The sequence below is a fragment of the Oncorhynchus nerka genome, linkage group LG27 (assembly GCF_034236695.1).
Source record: "Oncorhynchus nerka isolate Pitt River linkage group LG27, Oner_Uvic_2.0, whole genome shotgun sequence".
Taxonomy (NCBI): Eukaryota; Metazoa; Chordata; class Actinopteri; order Salmoniformes; family Salmonidae; genus Oncorhynchus; species Oncorhynchus nerka.
In genome coordinates this window covers 56,567,776-56,591,160 of record NC_088422.1, presented here as the reverse complement: position 1 = coordinate 56,591,160, position 23,385 = coordinate 56,567,776, and the positions used below count along the sequence as shown (strand labels likewise).

Sequence of the window (23,385 nt, the reverse complement as noted above, 5' to 3'; positions counted from 1 at the left end):
ACATCAGACAGGTGGACCAGCCTCTGTCAGGACCACTATCTCACTGTTACAGTGTACTACAAAAGCCAGGGCAGTGTAAAACAGAATGTCCTCCACACCAGGGCAGTGTACAAATGGCAAACTGCCGAAGTAGTGGCAGAGGAGATCTCAGACATTCTGGAAGAGTTTGAGATAGAGCCGAGCAAGATTGTACCTGTGACTGTTGATAATGCTGGCGATATGGATGTTGCCATCAAGAGGCTACACATCCTAAAAATAGGATGCTTTGCGCACACATTGAATCTGGCAGCTCAGAAAATCTACAAACCTTCTTCCATTGATTAATGGGCAGCCCTATCCAAAACATTCTTGAAGGAAAAGCAGCAGCTCTTTGGTAAGAAGCCAGTTCAATCTATTAAAAGTATTATTTAGAAATTCCCACATTTAACTATTTCATTCAATATTCAAGTGTGTGGTAATTAATTGTATGTTGTTTTTTGTTGTCGTTTCAGGCCTTCCGCAACACTCAGTCATCCTTGATGTCAAGACCAGATTCATGAAGGAGTATCCAGCGATCCAAGCAGCAGCCTTGGACCCATGACTGCGAAAAGCAATGACCAAGGACTACCTGGACCGTCTGAAGGACGAGGACTTCCATAAGGCTGAGGAGTTTGTCCAGGTCATGAGAATCCTCTACACATCCACACTGCGTGTGTGTCAGGTGAAAAGAATGCCACCTGTGGACAGATCATACCCATCCTCCAAAAAGCACTTCACTGTGAAGCACGAAGATACAACGTTTGTGGCAACCATCAAAGAGAAGGTGTGGGAGAACCTCTCCGAGCGCTATCAGGATGAGGACATTCAAGCCTTCCTGCATGAGGCCACAGCAATGGACCCCAGATTTAAAGGGAGGCCGGTGAGTGACGCCACCTGGGACAGGCTGAGGAAAGCAACTGATGAGGCCAATGTGACAGGAGCAACACCAGGGCTGTCAGAGGAGCCGGAGCAGACAGACACAGAACACCTGCAACAGGAGGAGGATTCTGAAGGAGAGGAAATGGAGGAGACAGTCCCCATGGCTGAAGATCCTGTGATGTGGTGGTAGGAGAAGAGAGCTACTCTGTCCCTCCTCACAGACATTGCAACAAGCTACCTCTGTGCTCAAGCCTCCTCCACCCCTAGCGAGAGGGTCTTTTCGACTGAGGGAACACAATCAGCCAGGAGAGGTCCCGACTTCTGCCAAAGGCAAATATGTTGATCTTTCTCCAGAAGAACTGCTAAGAACTTTTGCAGCCTTACCTGCAACCATCAGATCCTCCTCTCCACCCTCTCCGAGTTGGGCATCTCCGGCCTGGCCCACGCTTGGATTGCGTCCTACCTGACAGGTCGCTCCTACCAGGTGGCGTGGCGAGAATCTGTCTCCTCACCACGCGCTCTCACCACTGGCGTCCCCCAGGGCTCTGTTCTAGGCCCTCTCCTATTCTCGCTATACACCAAGTCACTTGGCTCTGTCATAACCTCACATGGTCTCTCCTATCATTGCTATGCAGACGACACACAATTAATCTTCTCCTTTCCCCTTCTGATGACCAGGTGGCGAATCGCATCTCTGCATGTCTGGCAGACATATCAGTGTGGATGACGGATCACCACCTCAAGCTGAACCTCGGCAAGACGGAGCTGCTCTTCCTCCCGGGGAAGGACTGCCCGTTCCATGATCTCGCCATCACGGTTGACAACTCCATTGTGTCCTCCTCCCAGAGCGCTAAGAACCTTGGCGTGATCCTGGACAACACCCTGTCGTTCTCAACTAACATCAAGGCGGTGGCCCGTTCTTGTAGGTTCATGCTCTACAACATCCGCAGAGTACGACCCTGCCTCACACAGGAAGCAGCGCAGGTCCTAATCCAGGCACTTGTCATCTCCCGTCTGGATTACTGCAACTCGCTGTTGGCTGGGCTCCCTGCCTGTGCCATTAAACCCCTACAACTCATCCAGAACGCCGCAGCCCGTCTGGTGTTCAACCTTCCCAAGTTCTCTCACGTCACCCCGCTCCTCCGCTCTCTCCACTGGCTTCCAGTTGAAGCTCGCATCCGCTACAAGACCATGGTGCTTGCCTACGGAGCTGTGAGGGGAACGGCACCTCACTACCTCCAGGCTCTGATCAGGCTCTACACCCAAACAAGGGCACTGCGTTCATCCACCTCTGGCCTGCTCGCCTCCCTACCACTGAGGAAGTACAGTTCCCGCGCAGCCCAGTCAAAACTGTTCGCTGCTCTGGCCCCCCAATGGTGGAACAAACTCCCTCACGACGCCAGGACAGCGGAGTCAATCACCACCTTCCGGAGACACCTGAAACCCCACCTCTTTCAGGAATACCTAGGATAGGATAAAGTAATCCTTTTCACCCCCCTTAAAAGATTTAGATGCACTATTGTAAAGTGGCTGTTCCACTGGATGTCTTAAGGTGAACGCACCAATTTGTAAGTCGCTCTGGATAAGAGCGTCTGCTAAATGACTTAAATGTAAATGTAAATGTGTTGATCTATACCACTGTCTTTTCTTTTGCAGGAAAATATTGATAATTTAATTTGTTTTACATTTCCATCATCACAACATTACAGTCTATAATAGTGATTTGTTCAAAACATTGCTGTTTCTTTTGCTGTAAATGATTGTTCATTTGATTTATTTTACATTTCAGAAAATAAAGCAATGTTAATTCTGTTCTTAATTTGTTTGTTTGTTTGTTTGTTTTCGTAAAAAAAATACAAAAAGAACCGATAAGAATACCGTTAAAGTACCGGATCGATATGCAGTATCGGTAAGAGTGGTAATACCATTAAAATCTTACCGATACCCATCCCTAGTTTTGAGACACCTCAGTGTTAAAATGGGTTAAGACCCTGCAGTGTTGAAGTGGGTTAAAACGCTGCAGAGTGTATAGAAAGGTCGCCTAGCATCTGCTGACAATCTGGCCCAACTCATAACAGCAGCCTCTGCCATATGCACACCGTGAGTGAGTGAGAAAGAGATTTGCAGTGACTGTTCTATTTTTTCTAAATGTATTCTTATTGAAGAGTAAACCAGTTTGGTGCGATCTACAGTGCTCCGGTAGTGCTTCTCTATCCATCAACGCTCTGGATACACACACACACACACCCTGCTGGCCTCATGCATGCACATTTCATTCTTCAAACAAGCAGACACCCACAAATGCCCTCCAGCCCTTAGGTAAATTAGCTCAATGCGCTCTGTATTTGGCGCTAGCTGACTCACCCGCTCTCCTTAGGCATCAGTTAACAGAGTGATGAGATCCCCAAGTTAGGCTGTGAACACTCACTACTGCTGGAATACCCCCCCACCCCCACACACACACAAACTAACATGTGCACACACATAGCTCACTATTATCACAACACTCACTACTGCTGAAATGTGCTACACACTCACACACCTGCCTCTGTCATTACTCACAACTGGTGGAATGGGCACTGCCCTGCATACTAAACGCCCTCAAAACAGACCAACTCACCTGGAAATATGTTGTGTACGTGGGTAATGACAATATGGATGTGACATTACAAACAAGATCACAGGTTAAATGTCTCACAGAATGGACAGACAAAACATAAATTAGATGTTTGAGGTGTGTGTCTATAGTACCCCATTGGGGAACGCATACCCCCAAAAGCAAACATCTAAACACTGGCATATTGGAGAAATAAAGCAAATAAAAGGCCTGGTGGCTGTGACGAGCTTTTTGGGGAGACATATTAGCGAAAGTCTGAGATTGTAAATCTTCTGTAAGGAATTAGGGTGACGTTTGGCACGCTGACAGAGAGTGGAAGCGGCAGGAAATACGTTAGTCCTCCCTTTCCTCTATCAGCTCAGAGCATAGAAAAAGGAATAGAATGGTATGGCTAGAAAAAAGTGCCATTTGACTGCAAGCCAGGTTCACATCAATGTTGGTGGGATTATCTCTCTTTCTCTCTCTACATACATCATTCCATTGCGAGATACAGTTTTTGATCACCGATAGATAGGCCTAGTGTGCGGTTCTGACTGTCTGCCTGGTGGCCAACCTGCCTATACTGTGCCCCCCCCCCCTCTCTCCCTCCCTCGCTAGCTCGCTATGAAAGATGCAAGTGTTCGTGTTCTCTGAAGTATGGCCACTAATCAGTCTCCTCCATTACAAAAACACAATCTTCCTAGTGGAATCTAATCTTGACGTGCAAGAAGTCGAGGGATCAATTGTGCAAGGAGGTTGATTCATCTTTGTTAACAGTTGGAAAAATGGCAGGGAAAGGCAAGCGACAATATGAAGGAAGTCCTGTATGGTAATACTTTGAGAAATTAAATTGGGTGGAATTGAGGTACAGTAATGGTAGTACAGGAGCGATGCTTAACCTTCTGGAAGGGACGCACCATGACACTCAAACCATTTCCTGCAGCAGGGCAGCTACATTGTGAGTCACATGGAATTTTATACATTTTTCTTATTGTTTTAATGTTTATTTTCCATTTCTCACATCCCTAAAAAAAAAAAAAAGTGTATCCCACAAATCAACACCCAATATTCAATACAAAAGACAATTTGGAGAGTCTATAAAGACTGGAAAGGGAAAAGGTACTGACCTCGTAGAAAGAGAGCTGGCCTTCGTCCCAAGTGGCATCCTATTCCCCTATACAGAGCATTCGGAACAGTTTTCAGGCCCCTTGACTTTTTCCACATTTTGTTACGTTCCAACCTTATTCTAAAATGGATTAAATATTTTTTTTGCCCTCATCAATCTACACACAATACCCCATAATGACAAAGCAAAAACAGGTTTTTATACATTGTTGCTCATTTATAAAACAAAATTAAAATGATATTACATTTACATAAGTATTCAGAACCTTTACTCAGTCATTTTTTGAAGCACCTGTGATTACAGCCTCGAGTCTTCTTGGGTTATGATGCTACAAGCTTGGCACACCTGTATTTGGGGAGTTTCTCCCATTCTTCCCTGCAGATCCTCTCAAGCGGATGGAAGGTGAACCTTCACCTCAGTATGAGGTGCTGAGCGCTCTGGAGCAGATTTTCATCAAGGATCTCTCTGTACTTTGCTTTGTTCATCTTTCCCTCGATCCTTCAGTCTCTCAGCTGAAAAACATCCCCACAGCATGATGCTGCCACCACCATGCTTTACCGTAGGGATGGTGCTTGGTTTCCTCCAGAAGCGACGCTTGGCATTCAGGCCAAAAGGTTTAATGTTGGTTTCATCAGATCCTTGATAATCTTGTTTCTCATGGTCTGAGAGTCCTTTAGGTGCCTTTTGGCAAACTTGTGCCTTTTACTGAAGAGTGGCTTCCGTCTGGCCACTCTACCATAAAATCCTGATTGGTACAGTGTTGCAGAGATGGTTGTCCTACTGGAAGGTTCTCCCATCTCCACAGAGGAATTCTGGAGCTCTGTGGGGTGTCCATCGGGTTCTTGGTCACCTCCCTGACCAAGGCCCTTTTCACCCGATTGCTCAGTTTGGCCCGGGGGCGGCCAGCTCTAGGAAGAGTCTTGGTGGTTCCAAACTTCTTCCATTTAAGAATGATGGAGGCCACTGTGTTCTTGGGGACCTTCAATGCTGCAGACATTTTTTGATACCCTTCCCCAGAGCTGTGCCTCGACACAATCATGTCTCAGAGCTCTACTGACAATTCCTTCGACCTCATGACCTGGTTTTTGCTCTGACATGCGTTGTCAACTGTTGGACCTTATAGACAGGTGTGTGCCTTTCCAAATCATGTCCAATCAAATGAATTTACCACAGTTGGACTCCAATCAAGTTGTAGAAACATCTCAAGGATGATCAATGGAAACAGGATGCACCTGAGCTCAATTTGGAGCGTCATAGCAAAGGGCTCAGACCTTTGTCATAGCAAAGGGTCTATTTATTTTACAGAGTGCTGTTAAAGAGACACACCTGATTTAAAACAACAAGGGCTGAGAAACACAACCTGACCTGCAGCAACGCCAATGTCTCTCCGCTCTGTGCATCCGGTGATACATCTGTGGTGAGACTGAAGCATATGTGATGTGTTTGTATGAGTGCAGTAATTAACCACAGGAGGCTGAAAGTCAAAACACACACACACACGCAAAGAGATGTTGGTGTTTCGAGAGAGAAAAACAGCACGCAGTGGGCTGGAACAAAGCTCTTCTGTTCTGTATGACTAGGAAATGGATGAGGTGGGATTTTCATAGGGTTAGGGATTTATTTATTTTTATATATATCATTTTTTCAGCTGCCTACTTTGGTTGTTTGTTCAAGAAACAAGGTCATACTTTGTGTCCGAGGATGTACCATGATCTTATAGATTAACCATGGCCTGGTTATCTGTGTCTTGGATCAACCAGAGGACCTGAAACTCGGGTGGGAGTTTGCTGCAGATTTCGATAGGCCGGCAAGTCACTTTCCTCCATCCCTTTAACTCTAGTGTCCTCTCTGTGCCCTTTGTCCTGCCATAACTCTTCTGTCTTCTTCTTGTGCCTCTTACTGATGGAATTATCTCTCTTTCACTCTCCCTCCAACTCTCACTTTCTCCCCCCCCCCCCCCCTGTGTTTTAGTGCTGAAGGTCCTTGAGGAGCTGAGCTGCATCAGGCAGGCAGCAGGGTGTAATTCCCCAGGCCTGCTTTATGTACTGCTCAGACAGGTGCTCAGGATATACGACCCCCTGACACTGCCTGACTACACCTCCTCTACCTATCCACCTCTTCTTAGACAGAAAGAGAGGAGGGTGAGAGAGAGTTTTATGTAGAAAGGGGGAGATAGGGAGACTAGGTTGAAATGCTGCTGCTGTGCACATCACTGCAGTGCTGGGGGGGATAGATGGAAGTTGTTCTGCCTTGGGAGAAGTTGGAAAGGGAGGTGTGTGCATGCGTGCTTGATTTTTTTAAATGTTTTTAATGTACAGCTTAAAAGCACACATGATGACGCATTATAACATTAAACAACCATTTTTCAGTGTGGTCCTCAAAAACATACGTGCATGCAACATTTGCTACTTCTAATCGATGTCTGCAAAAAAATGTATATATAGGTCTATGGCAGAAGTGTCAAGTTAAGTGTTACCTTGTCTTGTTCTTACCTTTGCCATGTGAGGTCAGTTTGACCTGCTGGGCAAGAGAGACCGTGACCACCCTCTGTTTGGAGAAATCTGAGCAGAAGGAGGGCGAGAGATGAACAGAGATGATAAACATCTACATTTTTCTGCCACAGTTTCTGGCTACTTCACTAGATTGCTAGATTGCTAGAGGCACTAGCCTAGGGCCTTCTCGAGTCCTGAGGTTATCGCTGCGGAGAAAATACAGTGGTGTATAATGTCTCACTAATCAACTGAACAGTACCGCAACATTTGAGGTTTGAGGTTTGGGACTCACAAAGTATGTGTTTGTGAACATTTGTTTTGGTGTTAATGATCAGATTAGGCATAATCTGTTTAGACTCTTATATGATGTCATCATGTGTTTCTCAATCCAGTCCTCAGGGACAACCAGCCATTTCACATAGCCTATTGATCTATTCTACTAGCACACCTGGGTTGTGTTCAATAGGCACCATACGGAAGAAAACATACTGAAACAGGGATGGACTACCTGAAGAAGTGCTCATTCCCCTTTCTGTTGCGTACCCTAATAAGCACGACTCTGATTAAAGTTGTGTTTCTGTTGTATGAGCATTTGTAGCATTTCTGTGTGTGTGTGTTTCTCGGCAGAAAAGTCGAATTTTCCTCCCAGTTTTCCTCCAAGTTTGTTTTCTTTTATTCAATCATTTAATCCCAGAATCATTTTAGTTACCCTGCAGAGGTTTGCATTTTGTCAGAGGACTATCGCAGTCGAGCAATTACTCTTTTGGCCTTTTTTAAACCCTGCATTCCAAGCTATGGGATGCGTCCCAAATGGCACCCTGTTCTCTATATCCCTCAAACTCAACTCTCGACCTCGAAGCCGGTTCCACTGCGTTTTTTTGTATTGTTCCCCTTTAATCAGGGATTGATTTAGACAGTGGGTGCAATTAATTATCAGGTAGAACAGAAAACCAGCAGGCTCCGGACCTCATAGAATAAGAATTGAATACCCCTTGCCCTATATAGTGCACTATTTTTGACCACAACCCAATGGGCCCTGGTCAAAAGTGGTGCACTAAAAAGGGAATAGGGTGCCATTTGGGACACAAACTTAGACTTACTGTAGCATACCCCTGCATAGCCTGCCTTCCCATTCTGGCTCCCCTCAAGCGTTGAGCAAGGCTGGGTTCCATTTCAGCCCCTTTTCCCAGCCCTTTGTCATTCATCTGAAAGAAATGGGTCGTGTTCAGTACCTGCACATTTTTGTCAGGTTGATGCTTGTCATGAATCTTGCCCTGGCAGCAGAACTGAACGATTTCCGCTAGATAGGCCAGCTGCAAAGTCAAAATTGTCTTTCGTAAAAATTGCTTTGTTTCGTAAAAAACCTAACACAGACAACTTAATAAGATAGAATGATCGTCTGTATCAAAAGCATTTGACAAATCTATAAATAGGGCAGCACAATTCATCTTAGCATACAAAGCGTTGACAATATAATTTACAACTGATGTGGTTGCAGTAATAGTACTGGTCATAACCCTGATTGATGTACATTCCAAATACAGATAAAAGAATCTACGAAGTTTCACATTCACCAACGATTCAAGAAAGCATTGATATGGGACGATAGTTGTCAAGATCACAACAATCAACCTCCCTTATGTAGTGGCAGCACATACGCTGGTTTCCACACTTTAGGAATATGTCCTGATAACAATGTTAAATTCTGGGTTATTTATTGAACCAACATTTGACGGATGCTGCACACTAGAGCAGACCTGGGAGAACTTGGAAAGGTTGAACACCAGGCGGGCTGCGGCATTCTGGATACGTTGGAGGGGTTTGATGGCACAAGCGGTGAGCCCAGCCAACAGCAAGTTACTGTCTAGACAGTAAAATAAACGCCAACATGCTCTTTTTTTTTTTTTTTTTTTTTTTTTTTTAATATATTTTCTACGGTGTGCTCTGGATAGGACCCAGCTCATTGGGTTTGTGACAGAAGAGGGGAAATATAATGATTTTCACGTAGACAAGGAATAGATTCACATTCACTTTGGGTGTGTCCCAAAAGGCACCCTATTCCCTATATAGTGCTTCTGACCAGGACACATAGGGCCCTAGTCAAAAGTAGTACACTATTTAGGGAATAGGGTGCCATTTGGGACGCTACCACTGACTGAGGAATCAGCATTGTCTTCTGACAGCCCTCATCTGCATGGTTGTCTTTAATTAAAAGTGCCTGCCTAGGCGATTTATTTGCTATAGGCGATTTATTTGCTAAATATCCTGTTCCTACAGCCTGCTCCCAGCCCAGTGTACCCGTGTGGAGGGGGTGATGGATAGGTTTTGGAGCCTCCCCAAAAAGAGTCCACACACTTATTTTGGCCCCTGAGTCATGAGTCTGAGTCGGGATACTGTGAAGTTACAATTAACTCAGTCTTGATAATGTGAACTTACGATGAAAACGCTGACTTTGATGCATGGTTGAGTTTTTTTCCTGCATTTTTCGTTCACATTTATACCTATTTCAGACAAAAAAAAACATGGTATGTTACCTGTAAAAAAAAAAAAACAATAAGCCAATGTTTATATGCCCTTTCAAGATTTACCACTGTCTTGCAGGTATACCGCCTTTTATAGATCCCAGTGCATAGCCAGCACCAGTGAGGGATGGGAGCTAAGAATTTCTGCCTCAAAACACCAGGATGAATCAAAGCCAAATCAATAAATCTTTGCGGATGAAGTGTTAGTTCCACTATGTTACATCATGCTAAAGAGTTTTGTGCATGAAGGAGGAGTATTTCTTAAGTTTGACAATGTGCTTGAAAACTAGCTTAAATTTGACCATTAGCTTGCTAGCTCTATGCCAGTCAATTCATATGAAACAAATCGGATGTTAACCAGCCAATGAACACACTCCTAAAGTGAACGCTTCCTCCATTAGCTAGCTAGCTACAGTAACATTTTATCCCAATTGTCATGACGTTGCCCTCTTTGGGTACAGCAAGCCCCATCCCCCTCTCTCTGCCTCCCTCAACTAGGCTGCTGTGGTCAGAGAGAGGTTGTAAATTCCTGAGGAGAAGACCTTGCCTCATGGCCACACAGTATAAGAGACAGAGTGAATTTTCATAGAGAACAAAGAAATGTCTTCCACCTCACAGAACATGAGGTCCGAACAAATTTCATGTTCCGGAGAAGGTATAAAAGATTGAAGAATCCAGCTACGAACTGGTCCGTTTGTTACAACTTGGGGAAGCTCATGGGAGACGGTGTGGCTACATTACCATAACGCTGTTTATATAGTAGCCTCAGATATGAGGTTTACATCTAATTGTTGTATAAGATGAATGAGTGAGTCTGACACTGTTTGTAAAATTGTGTAACGTGATTTTGGACTGTTTTAATGAAGGAAACTCTAATTCCCTTTTGAGTTGAACTAAATTAGAGGACCGCCTCTGAGCCCAGTTAGGGTCAGGCAACCTGGGACAGTCCCTTTTCTGCAATTCCGAATTAAACCCAACTTTGAGAAATTCCATGACCATGTTTCTCTCAATCACGGGAGTACAAAGGTTGCAGACCATTGCTGAATCTTTTAACCATAACACGTGGTTAAACTCTTAGACTATCGATACCGACAGAATAAGAACACGTCTTTGACATTAATTACTAGTCTGCAGCTAGGAATTCGGTATCATTGAACGCGAAGAACGACAACCGCCGAGAGAGAGAGTCTCTGACTTTTCATTCTTGTCGACCACCACTTCCCTTTTGTCTTACCTTGTTGTTTTGTTTATGCAGTTCTGTGAATTACTTAGTTAGTAATAAATAAATGATTTAAGACAATTGATGTATGGATGACTCATAGTGAAGACTGGGTTCGTGCAGATAACCAACAATTTACAACGTTTGGAATGAGACTAATGTGAGATAAAATAAATAATTCATTAATCAAAAGACTATTGATCAGATATGAAAATATCTGAAACGTTATATTGGGAAATTATAACATTGTAATCTGAATATTTTCCTTGGTGCCCCGACTTCCTAGTTAATGACGGTTACATGATTAATCAGTTTGATCGCGTAATACTAATTACAGAGAATCTTTGATAAAAACTAAGTCTTCAATTTAATGATTGTAAAGACACGACACAATTAATGAGTTTTCATGAAGAAACTGCATGCCTGTTCTGCCACGGGTCAGTGCAGTATGCTACTGATGTCAGCTGTTGCTGAACTCTGAGAACAGACCCCCTTCATTTTGTGACAGCATGTCTACTACAACCTCCTCAGCCAGCTGTCAAACTAGTGTAAATTTGGTTCCACAAAGTTTACTGCTTCAGTGTCAAGCTTTTATCCGGATGCCCCAAACAATCGGAAAGGGGATTCATCAGAAAAAAATGACTTTACCCCAGTCCTTAGTAGTCCAATCCCTGTACCTTTTGCAGAATATCAGTCTGTCCCTGATGTTTTTCCTGGAGAGAATTGGCTTCTTTGCTGCCCTTCTTGACACCAGGCCATTCTCCAAAAGTCTTCGCTTCACTGCGCGTGCAGATGCACTCAGACCTGCCTGCTTCCATTCCTGAGCAAGCTCTGTACTGGTGGGTCCCCGATCCCGCAGCTGAATCAACTTTAGGAGACGGTCCTGGCGATTGCTGGACTTTCTTGGGCGCCCTGAAGCCTTCCTCACAACAATTGAAGCGCTCCCCTTGAAGTTCTTGATAGTCTGATAAATGGTTGATTTAGGTGCAATCTTACTGGCAGCAATATCCTTGCCTGTGAAGCCCATTGTGCAAAGCAATGATAACGGCACAAGTTTCCTTGCAGGTAACCATGGTTGACAGATGAACGATTCCAAGCACCACCCTCTTTTTGAAGCTTCCAGTCTGTTATTTGAACTCAATCAGCATGACAGAGTGATCTCCAGCCTTGTCCTCGTCAACACTCACACCTGTGTTAACGAGAGAATCACTGACACTGATGTCAGCTGGTCCTTTTGTGGGATGGCTGAAATTCAGTGGAAAAGTTTTTGGGGGATTCAGTTAATTTGCATGGCAAAGAGGGACTTTGCAATTAATTTGCGATTCATCTGATCACTCTTCATAACATTCTGGAGTATATGCAAGTTGCCATCATATAAACTGAGGCAGCAGACTTTGTAAAAATTAATACCACGACTGTGTGTGTATGTATGTATATGTATGTATTTATATACGTATGTGTATATATATATATATGTGTGTGTGTGTGTGTGTGTGTGTGTGTGTGTGTGTGTGTGTATATATGTGTACACACAGTACCAGTCAAAAGTTTGGACACACCTACTCATTCAAGGGTTTTTCTTTATTTGTACTGTTTTTTACATTGTAGAATAATAGTGAAGACATCAAAACTGACAATAACACATATGGAATCATGTAGTAACCAAAAAAGTGTTAAACAAATCCAAATATATAGTAGCCACCCTTTGCCTTAATGAAAGCTTTGCACACTCTTGGCATAGTTTTGATGTCTTCACTATTAAGTCATAAAAATAAATAAAAACCCTTGAATGAGTAGGTGTGTCCAATCTTTTATGTGTGCGTGCGTGTGTGTGTGTGTGTTAGAGGTCGACCGATTAATTAGGGCCGATTTCAAGTTTTCTTAACAGTCGGAAATCTGTATTTTTGGACACCGATTTAGCCATTTTTTTTTATTTGTATTTATTTTTTTACACCTTTATTTAACTAGGCAAGTCAGTTAAGAACACATTCTTATTTTCAATGATGGCCTAAAAACGGTGGGTTAACTGCCTCGTTCAGGGGCAGAACGACAGATTTTCACCTTGTGAGCTCGCGGAATCCAAACTTGCAACCTTACAGTTAACTAGTCCAACGCAATAACGACCTGCCTCTCTCTCGTTGCACTCCACAAGGAGACTGCCTGTTACGCGAATGCAGTAAGCCAAGGTAAGTGGCTAGCTAGCATTAAACTTATCTTATAAAAAACAATCAATCAATCATAATCACTAGTTAACTACACATGCTTGATGATATTACTAGATATTAATCTAGCATGTCCTGCGTTGCATATAATCTGACTGAGCATACAAGTATCTAAGTATCTGACTGAGTGGAGGTAGGCAGAAGCAGGCGCGTAAACATTCATTCAAACAGCACTTTAGTGCGTTTTGCCAGCAGCTCTTCGTTGTTTGTCAAGCATTGCCCTGTTTATGACTTCAAGCCTATTAACTCCCGAGATGAGGCTGGTGTAACCGAAGTGAAATGGCTAGCTAGTTAGCGCGCGTTAATAGCGTTTCAAACGTCACTCGCTCTGAGCCTTGGAGTGGTTGTTTCCCTTGCTCTGCATGGGTAACGCTGCTTCGAGGTTGGCTGTTGTCGTTGTGTTCCTGGTTCGAGCCCAGGGAGGAGCGAGGAGAGGGACGGAAGCTATACTGTTAGACTGGCAATACTAAAGTGCCTATACAAATGGTATAGAGGGAAATAGTCCTATAATTTGTATAATAACTACAACCTAAAACTTCTTACCTGGGAATATTGAAGACTCATGTTAAAAGGAACCACCAGCTTTCATGTTCTGAGCTTGGAACTTAAACATTAGCTTTCTAATATAGCACATATTGCACTTTCACTTTATTCTCCAACACTTTGTTTTTGCATTATTTAAACCAAATTGAACATTTTTCATTATTTATTTGAGGCTAAATTGATTTTATTGATGTATTATATTATATTATATTAAGTTAAAATAAGTGTTCATTCAGTATTGTGGTAATTGTCATTATTACAAATAAAAACATTAAAAAATCGGCCGATTTAATTGGTATCGGCTTTTTTGGTCCTCCAATAATTAGTATCGGCGTTGAAAAATCATAATCGGTCGACCTCTTATATACTGTATATATATATACACAGTTGTGGCCAAAAGTTTTGAAAATGACACGCATATTAATTTCCACAAAGTTTGCTGCTTCAGTGTCTTTAGATATTTTTTGTGAGATGTTACTATGGAAGAATACTGAAGTATAATTACAAGCATTTCATACGTGGCAAAGGCTTTTATTGACAATTACACGAAGTTGATGCAAAGAGTCAATATTTGCAGTGTTGACCCTTATTTTTCAAGACCTCTACAATCCGCCCTGGCATGCTGTCAATTAACTTCTGAGCCACATCCTGACTGATGGCAGCCCATTCTTGCATAATCAATGCTTGGAGTTTGTCAGAAATGTTTGGTTTTTGTTTGTCCACCCGCCTCTTGAGGATTGACCACAAGTTCTCAATGGGATTAAGGTCTGGGGAGTTTCCTGGCCATGGACCCAAAATATTGATGTTTTGTTCCTCGAGCCACTTAGTTATCACTTTTGCCTTATGGCAAGGTGCTCCATCGTGCTGGAAAAGGCATTGCTAGTCACCAAACTGTTCCTGGATGGTTGGGAGAAGTTGCTCTCGGAGGATGTGTTGGGACCATTCTTTATTCATGGCTGTGTTCTCAGGCAAAATTCTGAGTGAGCCCAATCCCTTGGCTGAGAAGCAACCCCACACAGGATGCTTTACTGTTGGCATGACACAGGACTGATGGTAGCGCTCACCTTGTCTTCTCCGGACAAGCTTTTATCCGGATGCCCCAAACAACCAGAAAGGGATTCATCATAGAAAATGACTTTAGCCCAGTTCTTAGTAGTCCAATCCCTGTACCTTTTGCAGAATATCAGTCTGTCCCTGATGTTTTTCCTGGAGAGAAGTGGCTTCTTTGCTGAGCAGTGTATATATATATATATACACTACCGGTCAAAAGTTTGGGGTCACTTAGAAATGTCCTTGTTTTTGAAAGAGAAGCACATTTTTTGTCCATTGAAATAACATCAAATGGATCAGAAATACAGTGTCGACATTAAGGTTGTAAATGACTATTGTAGCTGGAAACCGCTGATTTTTAATGGAGTATCTACAAAGGCGTACAGAGACCCATTATCAGCAACCTTTACTCCTGTGTTCCAATGGCACGTTAGCTAATCCAAGTTTATAATTTTACAGGGCTAATTGATTATTAGAAAACCCTTTTGCAATCATGTTAGCACAGCTGAAAACTGTTTTACTGATTAAAGAGGCAATTGAACCAGCCTTCTTTAGACTAGTTGAGTATCTGGAGCATCCGCATTTGTGGGTTCGATTGCAGACTCAAAATGGCCAGAAACAAATAACTTTCTTCTGAAACTAGACTGACGCTATTCTTGTTCTGAGAAATGAAGGCTATTCCATGCGAGAAATTGCCAAGAAATTGAAGATCTCTTACAACGCTTTGTACTCCTCCCTTCACACAACAGTGCAAACTGCCTCTAACCAGAATAGAAAGAGGAGTGGGAGGCCTGTTAGATGAATTTAGTAACTATGTGTTCATTAACCAATTCCATTAAACTACTCAGTCTGCTATATCAGAATGTTTTTATTTATTTATTTATTTCACCTTTATTTAACCAGGTAAGCAAGTTGAGAACAAGTTCTCATTTACAATTGCGACCTGGCCAAGATAAAGCAAAGCAGTTCGACACATACAACGACACAGAGTTACACATGGAGTAAAACAAACATACAGTCAATAATACAGTAAAAAAAAACAAAAAAAAAACAAAACAAGTCTATATACAATGTGAGCAAATTAGGTGAGAAGGGAGGTAAAGGCAAAAAAGGCCATGGTGGCAAAGTAAATACAATATAGCAAGTAAAACACTGGAATGGTAGTTTGGCAATGGAAGAATGTGCAAAGTAGAAATAAAAATAATGGGGTGCAAAGGAGCAAAATAAATAAATAAATTAAATACAGTTGGGAAAGAGGTAGTTGTTTGGGCTAAATTATAGGTGGGCTATGTACAGGTGCAGTAATCTGTAAGATGCTCTGACAGTTGGTGCTTAAAGCTAGTGAGGGAGATAAGTGTTTCCAATTTAAGAGATTTTTGTAGTTCGTTCCAGTCATTGGCAGCAGAGAACTGGAAGGAGAGGCGGCCAAAGAAAGAATTGGTTTTGGGGGTGACTAGAGAGATATACCTGCTGGAGCGTGTGCTACAGGTGGGAGATGCTATGGTGACCAGCGAGCTGAGATAAGGGGGACTTTACCTAGCAGGGTCTTGTAGATGACATGGAGCCAGTGGGTTTGGCGACGAGTATGAAGCGAGGGCCAGCCAACGAGCGTACAGGTCGCAATGGTGGGTAGTATATGGGGCTTTGGTGACAAAACGGATAGCACTGTGATAGACTGCATCCAATTTGTTGAGTAGGGTATTGGAGGCTATTTTGTAAATGACATCGCCAAAGTCGAGGATTGGTAGGATGGTCAATTTTACAAGGGTATGTTTGGCAGCATGAGTGAAGGATGCTTTGTTGCGAAATAGGAAGCCAATTCTAGATTTAACTTTGGATTGGAGATGTTTGATATGGGTCTGGAAGGAGAGTTTACAGTCTAACCAGACACCTAAGTATTTGTAGTTGTCCACGTATTCTAAGTCAGAGCCGTCCAGAGTAGTGATGTTGGACAGGCGGGTAGGTGCAGGTAGCGATCGGTTGAAGAGCATGCATTTAGTTTTACTTGTATTTAAGAGCAATTGGAGGCCACGGAAGGAGAGTTGTATGGCATTGAAGCTTGCCTGGAGGGTTGTTAACACAGTGTCCAAAGAAGGGCCGGAGGTATACAGAATGGTGTCGTCTGCGTAGAGGTAGATCAGAGACTCACCAGCAGCAAGAGCGACCTCATTGATGTATACAGAGAAGAGAGTCGGTCCAAGAATTGAACCCTGTGGCACCCCCATAGAGACTGCCAGAGGTCCGGACAGCAGACCCTCCGATTTGACACACTGAACTCTATCAGAGAAGTAGTTGGTGAACCAGGCGAGGCAATCATTTGAGAAACCAAGGCTGTCGAGTCTGCCGATGAGGATGTGGTGGTTGACAGAGTCGAAAGCCTTGGCCAGATCAATGAATACGGCTGCACAGTAATGTTTCTTATCGATGGCGGTTAAGATATCGTTTAGGACCTTGAGCGTGGCTGAGGTGCACCCATGACCAGCTCTGAAACCAGATTGCATAGCAGAGAAGGTATGGTGAGATTGAAATGGTCGGTAATCTGTTTGTTGACTTGGCTTTCGAAGACCTTAGAAAGGCATGGTAGGATAGATATAGGTCTGTAGCAGTTTGGGTCAAGAGTGTCCCCCTTTGAAGAGGGGGATGACCGCAGCTGCTTTCCAATCTTTGGGAATCTCAGATGACACGAAAGAGAGGTTGAACAGGCTAGTAATAGGGGTGGCAACAATTTCGGCAGATAATTTTAGAAAGAAAGGGTCCAGATTGTCTAGCCCGGCTGATTTGTAGGGGTCCAGATTTTTCAGCTCTTTCAGAACTTCAGCTGAATGGATTTGGGAGAAGGAGAAATGGGGAAGGCTTGGGCGAGTTGCTGTTGGGGGTGCAGTGCTGTTGACCGGGGTAGGAGTTGCCAGGTGGAAAGCATGGCCAGCCGTAGAAAAATGCTTATTGAAATTCTCAATTATGGTGGATTTATCAGTGGTGACAGTGTTTCCTATCTTCAGTGCAGTGGGCAGCTGGGAGGAGGTGTTCTTATTCTCCATGGACTTTACAGTGTCCCAGAACTTTTTAGAGTTAGTGTTGCAGGAAGCAAATTTCTGCTTGAAAAAGCTAGCCTTGGCTTTTCTAACTGCCTGTGTATAACGGTTTCTAGCTTCCCTGAACAGCTGCATATCACGGGGGCTGTTCGATGCTAATGCAGAACGCCATAGGATGTTTTTGTGTTGGTTAAGGGCAGTCAGGTCTGGGGAGAACCAAGGGCTATATCTGTTCCTGGTTCTAATTTTCTTGAATGGGGCATGTTTATTTAAGATTGTTAGGAAGGCATTTAAAAAAAAAAAAAAAATGTGTAGGATACTGATAGAAATGAAGACCGACAGAGGCCCAGTCTACAATAGAACAATATGTACATTTTTATTCATGGGAACGTTCTGGTCATAATACCATGTACATTGGTTTATATACCTCACATTTTGTCATAAACGTCCCTCCTCCTCTCAGATACAATGGCAATATAGTTCACAAGCCTTCTCACATTGTCTGCCAGCTGTTAAACAATCTACTACAAGCCCAAGGTCTCTCCCCTCCCTGGGTGGGGACAGAATGTCCTGTAAGGAACACAGCATTCCAGCTGGTCTGACGATAGCTCCATTCGTTTCTAACAAGGAACAGAAAGTCCTTGTTCTAATTCTTGACTAAAACTACACACCTTATTTTCAGTATTATGATTCTAATAAGATTCATACATTCATACAGTAACAGAGTACTATTCTGTTTAGTTATATTTCTAACCTAAATGTATACATAATTTAGTAATTATTCATAAATATCCCATAACAAGGCCCCAGTGCACAACTGAGCAAGAGGACAAGTACATTAGAGTGTCTAGTTTGAGAAACGGATGCCTCACAAGTCCTCAACAGGCAGCTTCATTAAATAGTACCCGCAAAACACCAGTATCAACGTCAACAGTGAAGAGGTTACTCCGGGATGCTGGCCTTCTAGGCAGAGTTGCAAATTAAAAGCCTTATCTCAGACTGGCCAATAAAAAGAAAAGATTAAGATGGGCAAAATAACACACACACTATACAGAGGAAGATTGGAAAAAAAGTGTTATAGACAGACAAATCTATGTTTGAAGTGTTCGGATCACAAAGAAGAATGAAAATGAAAATATGCAATTTTCTCCTACAACAGGGGATGACCCAAAGCACAGCTCCAAACTATGCAATAACTTTTTAGGGAAGAAGCAGTCAGCTGGTATTCTGTCTATAATGGAGTGGCCAGCACAGTCACCGGATCCCAACCCTATTGAGCTGTTTTGGGAGTAGCTTGACCGTATAGTACGTAAGAAGTGCCCATCAAGCAAATCCAACTTGTGGGAGGTGCTTCAGGAAGCAACAAATTGACAAGTAGAATGCCAAAGGTCTGCACGGCTGTAATTGCTGAAAATTGAGTTTTTTTTTACGAAAGCAATGTTTGAAGGACACAATTATTATTTCAATGAAAAATCGTTATTTATAGCCTTGTCAATGTCTTGACTATATTTCCTATTCAATTTGCAACTAATTTCATGTATGTTTCATGGAAAACAAGGACATTTCTAAGTGACCCCAAACTTTTGAACGGTAGTGTGTATATATTAAAGTAATCCGCTGATTAGCCAGCTCAGCTAATGAGCCAACGTGACGTCACTTTATATGAGGAATTAGCAAGCATTTTTGAAACATCCACAAGTTTGAGGTAGGGTTTTTTAAAGTGTTTTTTCTTAATGTATGTTTTGGCTACAAATATGAGTATAGGACGAGTCAACAACATTATTTGTGTATGAGTTAAAGGGATACTTTGGATTTTGTCAGTCCCTTCGCAGTCAATGTGCTTCGCAGTCATTGTAGCATTGGGTCGCGAAACTACCTCTATCTTCCTTCATACTGGACTAAGAGACATACAAATAGTATCCAAGACTTCATCTGACTCTGGGGAAGTATCCCTTTAACAGAATATTTACTTCTAAAAGTGAGATTTTCACTACATTATTACTTTAAGAAAATCCTCAATTACCTAAAAATGTGTCATTAGTGTTACTGTCATTGGTGTTACACCCCTACTGGTTGCAGTGGCACAATGTTATAATACTGGTAACAATTATTTAAAGTCATTAGTCATATTAGCTGATTTAGTATGGGAAGTTAATTTCCAAAATGCCATGCCCAAATGCCCCCACAATTCAAGAACGACCCTGTTATTAATACACAGAGAAACCGATACACACACATTCACTCTCATACCCCCCCCCCCCGCCAAAAACACACACACGTAGGAATACACAAACTGATACACTATTAACTCTCATACCCCCCCCCCCCCGCACACACACACACTCTCTCCTCCGCTTCCTCTGCTCCAGTGTGTACATCACTCCGCTGTAATGGAGTGACAGCCTCGGAGCGTGGCGCCCAGAGACTTTGCTATGTTGACAGTGTCGCCACAGTGACAGTTCAGATGAGACAGTCATCGGCAGCAGCAGCTTCGCTCAGGAAAACGCCACCGTCAGCGTTTTTTTTTCTTCTCTCCATGTCCTCCTCTAACCTCCATCAATAGGGAACGCCTGGCATAGAGGAGGACTTGTTTGCCGATTGGGTAAACATTCATTTACCCCCGGCAGACACACGTGGAGTTAATCAAAGTGATTATGTGTTGTAATTATCACACCTTCTCCTCCTGCCCCCCCCCCTATATTGCCAACACACTGTGGTGTGCAATTGTACTGAAACACATGAGGTTCACCACACCATCTGGCTATGCACACACACACACCCTCTCTCTCACTGACGCACAGACACTTTCTCTCACTCACACACAAATGCTCTGTCTCTCTCTCGTAGGCACATACCAAAGCATGGGGCGGCAGGGTAGCCTAGTGGTTAGAGCGTTGGACTAGTAACCGGAAGGTTGCAAGTTCAAACCCCGAGCTGACAAGGTACAAATCTGTCGTTCTGCCCCGGAACAGGCAGTTAACCCGCTGTTCCTAGGCTGTCATTGAAAATAAGAATTTGTTCTTAACTGACTTGCCTAGTTAAATAAAGGTAAAATAAAATAAATAAATAAAATATACAGTGAGCTCCAAAAGTATAGGGACAGTAACTGGCGCTCTGCTTCAGCACTTTGGATGTGAAATGATGCAATGGCTATGTGGTTTAAATGAAAACTTTAATTTGAGGTTGAACCATTACATAGCCCCCCCCAAAGTATTGGGACAAATTCACTTGCGTATTAAATTAGTAAAAAGTGTAGCATTTGGTCCCATATTCATAGCACACACTGACTACATCAAGCTTGTGACTCTAAACATTTGTTGGATGCATTTTCTATCTGTTTTGGATGCGTTTCAGATAATAAATCTATTGGGCTCAATAGACATGAATGGTAAATAATGTATTGTGTCAATTTGGAGTCACTTTTACTGTAAATAAGAATATAATATTTTTCTGAACACTTCTACATTTAATGTGGATGCTACCATGATTACGGATAATCCTGAATGAATCGTGAATAATTATGAGTGAGAAAGTTAGATGCGCAAATATCATACCTCAAGACTTTTTGGGGGGGTTATGCTATTTGTGCAGCCCCATAGTAACAGAAATATAGGGATACTTAAAACATGAACTTAACAATTCTCACTCATCGTTATTCACGATTCACTGAGGATTATCCGTAATCTGTAGAAGTGCTGGAGCAAAAACAACTAAAAATGTGTCACTGTCCAAATACTTTTGGAGCTCACTGTATGTCCCTACACACATCCACTCTTCTACATGCATCAAATCCTCTCTCTCTCTCTCTCTCTCTCTCTCTCTCTCTCTCTCTCTCTCTCTCTCTCTCTCTCTCTCTCTCTCTCTCTCTCTCTCTCTCTCTCTCTCTCTCTCTCTCACACACACAGGCGCTTTAGAGTACCTGGATTTAATACATTTTACTCTGATCAATTAATGTATTGATTTATTATGTATTGATTTTGAATTATTGGTCTGAGAGTATATTCAATGTGCTGATGTTGATATGGCACTCCGGGACTATAACTGAATAGCCCTACTCTTAAACTGCCTAGGAGGGGTTCTGCCTCTAGACTCAGTGTAGCATATTACCATTAATGGTCGAGTTTAGGATTGGGGGAGGGGAAGCTGATCCTAGATCTGTTCCTAGGGAAACTTCACCCTGCAGCGCTCCAATACAGGTGAACAGAAGTCAAAGGTTGGTGCTCAGCCTCTCACTTTTATTGTTGGTTTTCCTCTTTAGGGGAGGAGCTTCAGGGACGGATCACCGTACGCAAAAACAAAAAGGACCCCCGCTCGCTGTTCATCACCTTTGACCTCCATGACATGAAGCAGACCTACAGCCTGCAGTGAGTTCACTGATCACATGACTACGATCATCAATAGTGTGGCTGAACTGAAATATTCCCCAGACTTTGCCAAAACAATTAGTATTATTATGGTTGTTATTATGAAATGTTTAACTCTTATGGAATCAGAAACAGCTTATCTTCATATGGAGCAGTAAATGTAGATAATATAGGGATTCGTAAAAAAAAAAAAATGAAAGTTAGACTGACAGAGTGGTGAGACAGGGAGAGTATGAAGTGTGCTTGAACAACAAGCTGTGGAGTTCACTGCATTTTTAATGCCATACCTGTTAATAAACACATTCCCTCATACAGAATCTGAGTTGATTTCTTGGCAAGCGGCATTTCTCAAAAATGTTTCTACTTGGTTGTGGAAACATTTTTCACTTTTGCACAGAGTCAACACTTTCCTGTGACATTCCCATTTTTTCCTGACACACAAAGTTAGGCTGGATAACACGTATATTTTTTTATTTTTAAGGCCATTTTCAATCAGTTAAAGGCTAAATCTGGTAAAAATGGGCATGAGGGAAATAGTAATAGATTTAGGTCAAATATCCTGAAATGATCATCAAAACTGAGTGGATTATCAAACATATATATATATATTTATTTATTTTTACCTTTATTTAACTAGGCAAGTCAGTTAAGAACAAATTCTTATTTTCAATGATGGCCTAGGAACAGTGGGTTAACTGCCTGTTCAGGCAGGATATGTTCAGGATATTATAATCCGGTGTGCTAGATTAGGGTTGGAATGAAAACCTACATGACGGTAGTTCTCCAGGAACAGGGTTGGAGAGCACTGTTGTTTACCCTTTGAGAAAACTGCAGGAGACCACACTCAATCAGAAGAACTAAACCTCGTAAGAATGTGACATTCTGGGCCAGAGATATTGAAACTATAATGTAATTTTTAAGGGATAAAATGTACAAGCAGCCAAATGGGATAGTCACACATTTTGACCAAATTCACTGAACATACTATGATAATATAAACAGACTTTTTGCATACATACAGTACATACTTAGATTAAGTATGGAATAAACATGTTTGTTACTTTTGTCATAATGATTATGCTTTGAGTCATGCATATACAAAGAAAAAGTATATTTTCCATCATTTTGGCCAAACTTGGGCATTAGCGAACAAAAATTACTTTCTCAGACAGTGTAGAGCCCTTCAAACTACACAGCAAGACACTTCTGAACAATAAGGATCTGACATTCTGTGGTAGAGATATTGGAACTAAGGGGGCAAGTGTAAATGCAGTTAAAAGTTGACATTTTTGAGGTAATGATAGATTTCGGCCATATTCACT

General features: G+C 42.5%; 1 protein-coding gene across 2 annotated transcripts in view; it reads left to right on the top strand.

The window, feature by feature from the left end:
• Positions 1-22,380, top strand: part of prmt3 (protein arginine methyltransferase 3) — a 109,304-nt gene extending 86,924 nt beyond the window's left edge. For both annotated transcript variants that reach the window (XM_065011796.1, XM_029638678.2), the window contains one exon: positions 21,958-22,380. In XM_065011796.1, coding sequence (XP_064867868.1) covers positions 21,958-22,067 — 110 coding nt within the window. In that variant the 3' untranslated portion in view covers positions 22,068-22,380. The remainder of the gene's footprint in view (positions 1-21,957) is intronic.
• The last annotated feature ends 1,005 nt before the right edge of the window (positions 22,381-23,385 follow it).